The sequence below is a fragment of the Trachurus trachurus genome (genome assembly GCF_905171665.1).
Source record: "Trachurus trachurus genome assembly, chromosome: 20".
Taxonomy (NCBI): domain Eukaryota; kingdom Metazoa; phylum Chordata; class Actinopteri; order Carangiformes; family Carangidae; genus Trachurus; species Trachurus trachurus.
The window spans coordinates 13036882-13050823 of record NC_139911.1 but is presented as its reverse complement, the minus strand read 5'-3'; the positions used below and the strand labels follow the sequence as shown (position 1 = coordinate 13050823).

Here is a 13942-nt window from a genome sequence, read left to right as displayed (position 1 = left end):
TGCAGGGGATAAACAAGGACATATTGTTTTGAAAGAAATGGAAGTGAATAGCGAGACTTACATCCAAAACAAAGGACTCTGGATCACACAAGCGAGAAAGATGGCAAACACACAAAGTTGAGCTACATTGTTTTTAGACAAAGGGTCATTAAAAAGATAAAAATGTTGATGTGCTAAAACATAGCAGGAAGAAAACAATACACTGTCAAATAAATAACATTTACTGTATGAAGATAGCTGTTGGTGGAAAACCTTGGCTCATTGTTAAAGAGACAGAACCGTGGATATATAAGCGAACGAGCTACAGGGTGGTGTCAGGGGGCTGCAGGGCCAGAGCCTCTGTATGAAGTGACTGTTAATATTTCTTCTTTGAAAGATATAGCACTCGGTTAACAGACATAAAATAACCACAAAGGGGCCACAGGGAAAACAACAACAAAGAGACTCCATATAAATACAAAAAAGAGGGTGAAATGACCAAAAAGAGATACGAAAATGAGAACAGAGACACAGAACAGATGTAAAACTACGACAAAGAACCAGAAAACTAGCACAGACACAGAAACAACTAAAAGAGATCAAAGCGCAAGCACAAAAAGACACACAATAACAAAAACAAAAACAAAATCAACACAAAGAGGCATGAAATTAATACAAGATTATCGGAAAAAGTTGCAACACGTCCGAAACAGTTCAAAACCAGCGCAAAAACACGCAACTTCTCAGTCCGGGGGTCCTTTATCAGACAGAAGAGCAGAGGCTCAATTTCTCATAATCGCGAACAAACAGAACAAAACACAAAACTTTGTGATGTTTCTCTTTCTTATCTCATGTTGGTGGAGCGTCGCTTCCTCCCTGATCACTGTGTCTGTGCTTGGTCCAAAACAAAGGTTTGAGGATGACCTGGATTCCTGCTTGTTTTCTCAGACCCTCACTGTGATCTGTGGCTGAGTTTAAATCTGCCCCTTCATTTGGCTCATGTAAACACTACACACTGTTTACAGTAACCTGGATAAACTCTGATCCTGGGTTGGACGCACCTGGAGACCCTCAGACTCTTGAATGAGAGATGTTTTTAATGTACCGCATGTCACAGGGTCAATGCTATTATGGATGAGAGCATTGTCTCTGCATGACGCTGCTGTCTAACGCGCTGCTGGAGCCTGTGGGAGGGAAGTCTCTGTCTCTTGCTGGGAACAGTACGGACATGGTGAAATCTCTGAAATGTTACGCATCAGTCCCGCAAATAACAAAGCTGTAATGAAGCTCTTTATGAGACTCATGAATCAATATCCACTCTCTCTGAGTTGTTTGCCTTGGGCTTTCTGCAGGGTTTCACATAATATTCTAATGCCCACAGGAGGAGATGGTGAAACCACCACTTTGGTGAATTTAAATGCCCATTTGCATGCCAGCAACACATTTCATCATCAGGATCTACCCAAAGGCTCGACCGCATGCAAATACACTTTTCAATAATGCTCAAAATACACGCAGCACAGAAAAATATTAAGTGACGGGGAAAAAAATAAATATATAAATGAGCTGACCAGCCTTGAGCTGGTGGCAAAAATGGTCCTGTAGGCCACAAGATAAACTAAATTATAGGACATAAATAACTATGAATTATTTAAGTTTCTCATTATGGGGTGATTGTGGATTTTAAAAAAAAAAGAAAAGAGGAAAAAAACTGTTGACATGCGCTGTATTTTTAATACTTTCATTAACTGAAGTGAGATGATTTTACCTTTGTGCTCGTCACTGAAGTAGCTGAAGTACGTGGGACAGGTTATTGTTACCACCGCTCCGACACTGGCTGAAGGCCAACAGGCGATGATATCCCACATGCCTTGGCAACCTGCCACAAGAAGACGACACCATTAACATGGCATCATATCATATCAACAACATTTAAATGCTGCAAATATTTTTTTTTTAAACAGGCAAGATATACAGTACTATATCAAGGGGGAAAAAATTCTGGTGATTCAATCTGCTTCAAAAGCTTCAAGAAGACATTTAGAAAGTCAAATGGTGCCTGACTTGACAGATTTAGAAAAACAGAGAGTATTGACTCAATCAATACATAATCAGGTGGTTTGTCATTTCCCTAAACAAAGACAAAGTGCACAAGGACAAACTCCTCTATAGTCTGTCTCCCATTAGCCGTTGACTAAACAGTGAAACCTGCATCACTAAACCACTATTTTCTTCTCCTCTCACATAATGTAAACCAAGACATAAACAAACGTAACTTGTCCACGATAGTTTATTTGGCTGCAGCTGGGATAAGGTTTTTTTTTTTTTTTTTTTTTGGGGGGGGGGGGGGGGGTGACTAAGTGGACAATCACACACCAGTTTTTCAGTCTGTTGCATTTGTGCACCCTGCTAGAAATCTTTTTTTTAAACTTGTTTCTATGTTTGAAATGAGAGTTGCAGCTTTTCATTCTGAAAGTGTAAGTGAACAACAACAGTGTGCACAGACCTACGACACCTGAGCGAATCTTCACAACGGTGTGAAATAACAAAAACACAAGCAACAGAGCATTTCCGAGAAAGATAGACAGAAAGTTCAGAAACTAACAGAGGCAAAGTTAAAAACTTTACACAGTTTCTGTCAGAGTACAAACAGCTTCTTCGAGTCAGTACAATAATCTCTCAAGTTATTTCTGTGTCTCAGGTCCTGACGTATTCATTTTTCTCTATATTTAATATGTTGTATAACCATCTGATGTGAATGTATGGGTTCTCACGAATGCACACTGCTAATTCATTTATTAGGGACACAACCTCTGAAAGCAGCTTCCACTACCTTCCTGCTGAGGAAGCAGATAGGGAAGTAGAGAAATGAGAAATGAGGGTCGTTGCAGAGATAAGGAGAAAGCAGTTTCTATGCAAGCCATTCATGTATAATCACTTAATGCATTATATACACAGCTTGTGTAGTGATTCTTCACTTAAGTGAAAGCAAATTGAGATACCAACAAAGTTAAAACAGATGAGTTTTTCACAGTTTGTGAGGTCACTGAAGTCAAACAAATGTAAGCCAGAGAAGAAATTAAATTAAGGTTTTTAGCTTTGGTTTTATTTGGTTGTTGAGGGACATTTTAAAACTTAGCTTTATATTCATATTCTTCATCACTCTACTATCTCATTAAGCTCACATCCAAGCTTCTTCCCAGTTCTCCCGCTATCCTCTCACTCCTCCCTCATCACCTAATTCATCCAATCACAGTCTGCCGTCTCCTCTCTCTTCTACCAATCAGTCATTAGCTTTCAAATTTAAAAGTGTTCTTCCTCTCTGCTGTCTTCCTGCTGTCATTCAACTAAACTCTCAGCCCACCTCCACCCCTCCACCACCTCCATACCGGCTGTCTTCGTCAGGATTTTCAATCAGAGGTTCCTCGGCAGGCGGCCCCATGCTACTTACCACCACCAGTGTTTAGACCCGGGGGGGATATCTTCTTCAGATGCAAACCTCGCTTCCCTAGATCAGTCCACCACTACGCTGATCTACTCCCCGGCGTCTAAGCGCCAAAAGATTATGTTTGCACAATAAATGTTACTCCGTTTTCCAGCCAGTCTCTCTTCATCCTTATTAATCTGTCCGGATTGAAATTGCTCTTCTACTGAGGCTCAACTCTCTGAATATATGAAAGCAATATACGATTATTTTAGTAATCCCCAAAGGTGAATTAATTTGTCTATCAGCTCATCTATTTGCAGAAGAATTACAAATGCTGTAGGTATGCAAGGTATGTAAGCCATACATATAAATATACCATACATGATTCTATCGGTGTCCATCTTTCACTTTCCTTCTATGAAAAAAAAAAAAGAAATGTGTAGGCTACACATGCTTTATCTGATGCATTACATGTTATTGATATTATTATTATTGATAGATAATTACAGAAATTAATTATAGAAAGATAATAAAAAGTTGACACTCACATGTGATGTGCATACAGACCATAGTTAACGGATAACTTTCCAGGCAAGTTCAAGAGTTTATTAGAGCATCTTTCTTATTTCGCTGATTTTCAGGCCAGATTTTTGGACTTTTCTTCAGACTATGCAGAAAAAGGGTGAGTCACACTGAATCTAAAAATATGTGTGTCACCTCTGTGTGTTCAGCTTTGGCAGAGTTATGACTCAGAGACGGAGTGTGAATTTTGATGCATATTGAGGAAACTGGCACTTTGGATTTTAAAGTCCCTTAACCGTCTTTCGCCTCAGGCAGAATCTAGAGACGCTGTTCGAAAACATCTGCGATAAAGTAAACTAGTGAGGAAACAATTTTGGAAACAACAAGAGTTGACCCCCCCCCCCCCCTAAATATATAAAATGTAAATATTGAGGGTGTAATTTGTCCCAGTCGAAACTTTGACAAAAATAAGCGTTAAAACTAGAAATGTGGACTCTCTCCTGGGTTTTGAAAAGTAACACATTACATTTCGTTTGATTTTCAACTGCTTGCTCAAGGCTGTTGCCCTCCGACAACTCACACCGACCCCACTATGGTTCTTTTACCTTGAAGTGAGTTGTGACTGTGAGACTTGGTTGAGGTTAAAGTCAGGTTAATTCAACTACATCTCTAGGAAACCTGTGGACTGTATTTCTGGCTTGGCTACAACTGTGCTCTATCTATGAACTCCCACACACTGTATTACCTTATAGCTCACTATTTATTTACTCATACTGTTTCCCATTTCCTCTAAAATAGCCTCCCCCTCGCTGCTGCTGCTGCATACACTAAACAGCCAGAGAGAGGAAAATGTTTCAGAGAATGACCTGAAGTGACGTTCCCAGAGGTGCTATTCTCACAGCGCTCCCTCTCCAGCTCGATCTCGTTCACCACGTCGCACATCTGCACCGATAACACCTGTGGAAAAGGGAAGAAAAGAAAAAAAAAAGCACATTTAGGTGTCAAGAATCAAATATGCTTCGATCACACCGGAGCCCGGTTCTGACAGAATTCATATCCAGTGAGATCGAAGCTGGTGGAGTGGCTAAACGCAGTCGAAAAATTGCTGATAAATATTTTAGTTTCCCCTTTATCACATTCCTGCAAGTGTGGCTTTTCATGCTGTGTTTTCCTATTAGAACAAACCCCTGGCTAATAATACAGTAAACACACAGAAATGTTCTCTATGTCTGAAATCCAAACAAAGCTCCCTCTTGCCTGGCAAATAGATGCTATCATGCAAATGGATTAGGAAGTGGAGAAGGGAGCCACTGAGTAATCTACCGCAATTGTTCATCTGTGTCAACAAAAGCTGAAAAATGTGAGCTGACAGCTGCCGGCGGAGAACCGGTGGGTCAATGAAAATGTGTAAGAGGAGCAGCGAAGAGCTTGAGAAGGTCAGTGGAGATGAAGAGGCAGAGGGAAGAAAAGGAGAGGGGGGGGGGGGGGGGGGGAGAAGTCCCATATGAGGCAGAGTGTATTCATGAACTCCCAGGACGGAGCTTCAGCCTGCACCCAGCTACCAAAGTGACAACACTTACATGACTACAGGCAGTAAAGGTCACAGTCTGAGGGGTGATGCAGCACAAAGCACATGAAGTATTTACTATACAACTGAACAACTCATCTTCTTTAACTCGTCCTTACAGATGTCTTTACATTCTCCTTTCACAAGCTGCAACAATCCTGTCAAACATGAAACGATCCCCATCAGTCAGCCACAAATGCCCCTTTTAGTCCAGAGGTTGAGCTGCCATAGATATTTGTTGTAAAAGCTGCGGTGCACCTCAGACATGACAAATACCCTAAACTTCCATTAAAGGCAAACAGCACCTAGTGACAGCAACAATACAACATGGTGTAATGGCTCAGTGTAATGAGGCAGTACATACTCAGCTGTAAGCTGTGTTCATTGTTTAAACAAGGATATAAATACATAAAAACAAATGTGCTGTGATGTCTAATTGTGTAGGAATATTTAAAAGCAAACAGCCACATTTACACAAAGATCATATAGCACTATACTTCACACACTAACACCCACCATGGTCACACAATAGCAGTGGCAAATGTATGGGAGCAATACTCAGTTGTGTAATTGACAATAATTGATTAATTAATTCTAAAATAACAAGTAGAAAGTTAAGAGAGAAACAGTACAAAATAGATCATAGTGTATTTATGTAAAAAATGAAACGTGGATGTGTAATTAAGTGCTCACTGTCTGTTTGGTTCATGTAGGTTTTTTTTCTTTTAATAGTTGCCTCAGGGTAGAGAGGACTGGTTTCCTGCTGTGCTGCTGTATGTTTAGCCCATTACAGTCAGAAGTGCAGCTGTTTGACCTGTAACGGCGCAGCAAAGCCTCCAATGCTGTGATGCAGTGTATCCTGCCACAACCTCTTGGTGTTCATGTAAATATGACACAAAAAGACATACATACAGTACAAACTAGCCTACCTCTCATTCCACCTCTCCACACTGCCTTTTCTGAGCTTAACTCATTGCCTTGCTCACTCTCTCCCCACATGGATGAGGTCGTCCTGACACTATCATAATCCACAGAACTTTGCTCACAGGAGTCTTTGCCTGCAACCTATTACAGCAGAAAATCCAACATATCCTCAAGTTATAGCAGCAGCACTGGCTGGGAGGCAAAAGATTAATCTGCCAACATTATCTGTGCACCGCAACATGGATGGAGGAGGAAATCTCATGTTGGTTAGACCCTTTGGTAACCTTATTTTTGATTACCATGAGATTGATTGTTGGCCAACGTAATAGTGGAGCATTCAAGAGAGGATTTGAGTCCAAAAGCCCCTCAGAGGGGAGGGTAATATCTTAAAACAGAAAATGTAATACTTATAATATTCTGCTACCTGGTGTAGGCTATCTGTGACTTACACTGTTTCGGCACTGTAATCTTATTATCAAGTAAAAGTATTGTTCATATAAAACTAGCTGGATATTTTTACAGGTCAGGTGGGTAGTTGCTCAGTTTAACCCATGGTCCAACGCACCCTGACCCCTCTCCGATTTTTCCCTGTTAAAAGGGTTTCCATGGAGTTTTTCCTCAGTCGATGTGAGGGTCTAAGGACAGAGGATGTTGTTACGATGCCATGTAAAGCCCTTTGAGACAAACTGTTTGTAAGAACGGGCTATACAAATTAGGGATGTGAACGTGTACGAAAATATGTACACGTGTACACTGTGCATTTTTTTTCGTGTACACGTGTACACGCTTCAGGACCGCTATAGGTTGCTATAGCCTTATTTTTGTTTAGTCTGATATGCGCAGCCGGTGACACTGCAGCCGCCGTGCCGGTGTTACACCGGAGCGGAGGAGACCGGACGGCGGATTCGTCCCGCCCCCCTCCCCCCCGACACGCACCGCACCGTAACTGGAGAGATCTGCCCGGTGAGCGTTCAGAGTCGACCACCGTACCCCCGTACGTTTACACGTGTACACAGTCACACCCTTAAATAAAATTGTAGAGATGATGAGAGATGAGAGATGAAGTCCGCTAACAGTTAGCTTCTCTAGTTGTAGCAACTTTAGCAATGACCGCACCATAACAAACAGCTCAGTCTATTTCTCTACATGCAAACCGCGATCGAAAAGCCACTTATAGCCACAAATAATGCTCAGAACAGCACCAAACATCATCAACAGTACAAACGGGGTCCCAGCACATAATGCGAGGCATCAAACATCTGTTAGCTTTGCCTGGTTTCTATTGAAAAGAGACGAAAACAACTCACCCACTCTCCTCCAGTTATACGCTAAGTTATGCAGCAACTTTCCGCGTCCAGCAGAGTCCAGGCACTGACAACACACGCCCGAGTCCACGAGGCAGTGACCACAGACCACTTGAACCCCCGGCTCTCTCCCTCTTTCACTTTTCTCCTCCATTTCCTTCACCTCGTCTTCGGTAAACTCGATCTCAACTAGTAATAGATGCGCCCATCGAAACGAAACCAGTCGTCGTTGTTCTCAAACCTCCATAAACTCATATCCGTCGTGTTGTGTTGTGACGTCTGCTTGTTGCTGCCATGGTTACAGGTTACTTACTCCGCTGGCGTGGAGGCGATCCCGCAGCTCAATGCAAATGTGTGATTATACTCCATGCAATGCAGCCAAAGTTCCTATGTATCTTGCCTATCAGTTTATAAAAGTTATTATCGAGTGTTCACAGGGGGAAAGGACAGAATTGGCCCTTTCTAACTTTAGATATTTGCGGGAGAAAATCACGTAAATAAGCGCGAGATTAGACGCGACGTCACAGGCGAGATCAGACGCGACGTCACGCGAGATCAGGACGACGTTTGTTGCCGGAAGAGACTGTCACAGTGAAGCAGACATCAACACGGCTGAGTTTATGGAGTTTGAGAACAACGACGACTGGTTTCATTTCAATGGGCGCCCCTATCCGTTTGATACCGAGTTTACTGAAGACGAGCTGAAGGAAATGGAGGAGAAAAGTGAAAGAGGGAGAGATGTCGTTGGAGTCTAGGTGCTGGACCTGGGGGAATCAAGTGGTCAGTGTGGTCAGTGCCTGCCCATGGCCGCTGAAACCAGATGTGTGTGCTGTCAGTCGGACTCAGGCGTGTGTTGTCAGTGCCTGGACTCTCTGCTGGACGCGGAAAGTTGCTGCATAGCGTATAACTGGAGGAGAGTTGGTGAGTTGTTTTCGTCTCTTTTCAATAGAAACCAGGCGAAGCTAACAGATGTTTGATGCTTCGTATTATGTGATGGGACCCTGTTTGTACCGTTGATGACGTTTGGTGCTGTTCTGAGCAGTATTTGTGGCTATGAGTGGCTTTTTGATCGCAGTTTGCGCGTAGAGAAATAGACTGCGCTGTTGTTGGGTTGGACCATGGGTTAAACTTACGCAGGAATATACCCTAGCTATTTTTTTTTAAACTTTGTGTTTTTTGTAGCTACAAAATATTTTAAAGAAAGCTTTATGTTAAATCAGAGGGCCAAATTATTTTGCCTTGGGCCCTGGTAACAGCCGTAATATCATCATCACAATATAATTCTGTCAAAAGTTGATTAAATATTAAATTACCCAGCTCCACTGTTGCATCCTGACCAAAGCCATTTACATTTAAATGCGAACCAGCATCAATCCAGCAACGCTCTGCCAAGAAACAAAACCAGACAAAGTTACTATACTAGCTGCTGGAGCTTTTAGCTTCTAGCAGATTAAGAGATGGATATTGTCCATTGGACTTTGTGAAGACTGAATAGGCAGAAAAGAGGCAAATATTGGACTCATATTCATCAGGTGGCCAGAGATCTGAGTCCAAATAACTGATAATGCTGATGTGACTACTGGAAATGCGATAAACTTTGAATATAACTTGTAATGTGGATTTTCAGCTTGTTTCGCTGCCCTCTGCTGAGCAATAAACACAGACTTTTTAGAAGTCATTTTGATTTAAAAGTAACAGATGTAAACAATAAATTATAATCCAATTGCTTTCTTTCACCTTAGATACATAATTGATTGGCAGAGTTGCTTATAGCTAATTAGCTACCGCATATGTTACCTGGTTTATAATCAATAGGGCTAAGTTCACATTGGATTAGTGATATACTGACTGGCTTGACATGTATAGACAGTGTGATTGCTGGTTTGTATTGAAACAACTCAAAGTCAGAACAGAAAATAAATGCGCTAATGTCCTGTAATGAACACTTTTGGCTGTTGAAGCAGAAAACAGCTCAAAAGATTCACATGTTGATGAATTGCTTCTCATAGAACATTTACATTTTGTTATATTAAAACTGAAAATGCACCAACGCGGCCTGTTGCTTATGCTGGGTTTGTTGTTTTTCCAACTTTTTATCTTTCTTCTTTTATTGTACGTGTTAAAATATTTACCAGTGACTTATCTGAGATGCACTTTTTCTCGAAACAGAGAGTTTTGTTTACTTCAGCCACTCCCTTGTCACACAGGATCCCTGCATTCGTAGTGTTAAGACCTGGGACCAGCTGATACAGCAGCGAGTAACCCCATGAAGCTTCTTCACTGAGCATTATCAACTGTGGGACCATATCACTCACACCGCCCCTTGATGGTTGTTTATTTCCTCTATGTGAGAGGAGACGGGACACTGGATCTACTTGCAGAGATTCTGCCTTGAACTTTTTGTACATTAGCATTTGTAATCTTTCCTCAGTTCTCACATGAATTATTGCTGTTGTTGTCCTGATTTATTTCTGCTAGCGTAATTGACTGTTGTGTTGTGTAATTGTAGAGAAGCAATTTCCCTGCAGGGATCAATAAAGTTTTCAGAATCTGATAGAGGCGAGAGCTGGGGTTTCTTTCAAACTAGAAAATTTCAACCGACAGCACAGATTTTAAGTTTAATTTGATATGCAAGGGGTGGATTGTTTTTGTGTTTTCTGGCTTATGGGAAATGCAAATCAGAGGCAAAAAAAAAAAAGTTTTGTGAAAACCATTAATGCTGCAGACATAGTCAGAAACCTACAGTGTTCCTTATCTGGGTGAAAAACTGACAGAATACGTGCACAAACTTCTTCATTGCAAGGAGATAGTTTATTAGTTAACTTAACCCTGCATGTGTATAGAGCCAAAATACACAAAGATGGAGATCAATGATAACAAAACAAGCTTGGGGTTCAGAGAGTAGCTATATGATTTATGGGAACGGCTGAATGTACCGTAGGTTTCCTCATCCAGGAAAATACAAGAGATGAAGGGACGGGTCCTGACACTGATTTATGCTTAAACTCAAATGCTGGAGATGAATATTAAGTGTCTTCTAGTCCAGGATACTAAAAAACATTCCTATAGTATCGAAAACTGAGTGATGGGCCAAAATGACAATACCAAAATAATAAATGAACTCTTAAAACTTATACACACATAGGAGTATCCATGTGTAAAACATTGTAAAAATACCTATTAGATTTTAAAGTTTATTAGCGCAGAGTTGACCATAAAGGCCAGCAGACTGTTGCTTCAAGGTTTTAGTGAGTGTTGTCATTTAGGAAGGCTGCCAGCTTTGTCTTGTTTGAGTAAAAGATAACGATCAAATAAAAAATGAGCAGAGCTGACAGGAAAATGAAAGGGAAACTTGTGTCTGTTCTGAAATCAACATCTACAGCATGAGGCTGAATAATCAGTAAGCAGCACTATTGGACCCGGGGTAAATATTAACTTTTCCAGCCAAACAAACTTTAACAAAACAGGAAGTGCAATATTGACTAGAAGTGTAAACTGCTGTAGAAGTAATCGTCTTTCAAATGTCTTCAAGAATTATCTTGTAAAATGTGCTTCATCTTGTTTGTCCAAGAGTTAGATGATGAGATCAACACTATCTTGATCGCCACTCATTATCATGTCCGTGCATGAGCTAGAAATTAATACAATAACATCATACAATATATGATTTGAATAATAATAGCTAATATCTTTCATTTTTTTAACAAACGACTAACAGTTAGTTAGCTTAGTGAGCATGAAGACTGGCATCGGAGAGAAACTGTTTACTTTCTGATAAAACTAACTGAAACATCGTTTGATCTGTGCACAAACAAAAATGTAAAAACATATTGTAGCTTTACTTCATGATTTAGTGAACTGCTGCTATTTGAAGTTATCAGTATAACTAGCTAAGGTAAGATAAACAACAACCTCCTGCTCAAGCTTAATGTTCAGTGGTATTGATTTCATCAGCACAATAGCTTAGCAAATAAGTAAGTGTCCAGCTTTTCCTATAAAACGGATTCATTTAAAAAAAAGTTTCTGTCAGGTAGTTTAATGTTTGGAAGAAGACCAGGAGAGGTTGTAGGCTACCCCCAACCCTCCTTCTGCAATATATTAAACAGAAAACAGTGACATCGAGTCATTAACATTCACTTTTCTCTCAACCACCACATTTCCTCTCTGGATGTATTGACGTATGTCAGGTTGTGTTATTGTGAAGCAGCCACCTAGAACATGTAGCACATCAGACCACACGAGCAAACCGTTAAATGTTTTCCACACTGGTGCGTTTAAGAGCCACTAAAATATGTCAACAATGACGTATCTGGTGGATCTTTGAAAGCCGCGGGGTGGGCCAGACATCTGAGAGTTGTCAGAGGTGAGGAGGAATGAATTTTCACATAGTCACTTCAGTGTTCACAGTCATTCTGTCTGGAAGGAGCTTCACCGGTAGGTATGAAAGAAAGCCATGCTGACTGTCAAATGACTAAAATCCACCCAAGACATAACCATTATCATAATCTGAAATGTTAAGCTTCTTAGAGTCATACTCATTTTTTCTCATATATTTCTCAAAACTGTGGGAGGAACAGTGGCAAAACATTTCTGACATCTCTTAATAAAGATAAATATCTCTGGAAAAATAAGGCGTAAGAGTCTATGACATGCCAAATGAAGAAAAAACAAATGAGGCGAATCAGTTTATCTTGCTACCAGGTGGAGTTTTGTATATGCCCATGTTGGTTGTTCATTTACTTCCCAAGACATACAGTATCTTAAGACGTATGTGTAATTGAAAACACAGAGGACTAACATCCAGGACCCTCAGTGGTCACTTCAGTTGCCTGCAGCAACACTGCACAGTGACATATCTGGTATCAATGCTCAAAGACATTCAAATCCAATCATCGAAACCCAGAGAGAATACAGCTATTTTCTGCAAAGTCATGAATTTAGTCGAGTTCATTTACTGCACATACCTTTGGGAGACAGTGTCTGCAGTCTATGACATATTAGTGCTCATAAATACTATATTTTAGAGGGTGGTATACTGACATAAGGCCACAAGAGGCTCATTTATCATCAGTATTGAATTAAATATGTTTATCTGAGTCAGTCTATCAGTATCACACTCAGTAATTGTATCTATTTCCAGTTGAAAAGAGACAATCAGATAAAAGTTGATATTTCATTCACTATGGAAATGTTTCACATAACAAGCAGCCCAATAGAAAAGCAGGAAATTCAATCCAAAGGGACTGGATTGGGGGGATTGTTGAAGTGACATCTGCTTTTTAACAGAACAAAAAATCTGAATTTGAGCATGAATCATATTTGTGATCTTTACTCAGATTTGTAGCAACGCCGCCTCGATCTGAAGAGTCTCATTTGAATCAGTTTGACTGCTTGATGTTATTTCTCATGGCAGTAAAGCGCAGACTGGTCTTGTTGCCAGCTATTGAAGAAACTTCACCTTCACAAATACTGACTCAGATGAGGACAAAGGGTGAATATACTGTACGTTTCTGAATTCATAAAAACCACATGGCTTAGGAAAAGATGTAGCTGCGCCAGGGACAAGGACAGCTCTGAACAAAACAAGAATAAAATGCCCGATTAAACAAGTTAAAAGTCTAGATAATTAAAAATCACTGTAGGAAATACATTTTTTAAAGACTTATGGCAAACCTATGATGATAAATGGTTAATAACCTTTTTACATTTTATCAAGATAGATAGATAGATAGATAGATAGATAGATAGATAGATAGATAGATAGATAGATAGATAGATAGATAGATAGATAGATAGATAGATAGATAGATAGGTTTGCAACAGCTCCTTCTGCTTTCCCCATGATAATATTTCACGCAGTTGTTTCAAAATGTTGATCAAGAGCAAAGAACAAATATATAAGTACAGCCTACATATATTTTTCTGTTCAACCTTAAAGTAGCCTATTGAAATAAGATTTCAGAGTAACAGAGACTTACTTTTGGCAGGTGAAGATGCAGCAGCAGAAGCAGCAGAGGGGACAGCTGTGAAGCATCCATCCTGTTTTTACTTTCAGAGTTTTCTTATTCAAGATTCCTCGATGTTGACAAAACTCCTCTGTAAACCTGCTCAAGTGTGTGAGAGGAAAGCGGCGGCTATGTGTGTATTATGTGTGCAGAGGATGTGAGTGTGAATTCAGATGTGTGAGGTTTAGCGCTGCTGCCGCCGCTCCATCGGACT

General features: G+C 40.4%; 1 protein-coding gene across 1 annotated transcript in view; it reads right to left on the bottom strand.

The window, feature by feature from the left end:
• The window catches only part of vipr1b (vasoactive intestinal peptide receptor 1b), a 35613-nt gene extending 30733 nt beyond the window's left edge, over positions 1 to 4880 (bottom strand). The window contains exons 1-2 of the mRNA XM_083995158.1: positions 4795 to 4880; positions 1748 to 1858 (exon numbers count right to left, since the gene is read on the bottom strand). Of these exons, the coding sequence (XP_083851284.1) occupies positions 1748 to 1858; positions 4795 to 4870 (187 nt within the window). The 5' untranslated portion in view covers positions 4871 to 4880. The remainder of the gene's footprint in view (positions 1 to 1747; positions 1859 to 4794) is intronic.
• Positions 4881 to 13942: the final 9062 nt, after the last annotated feature.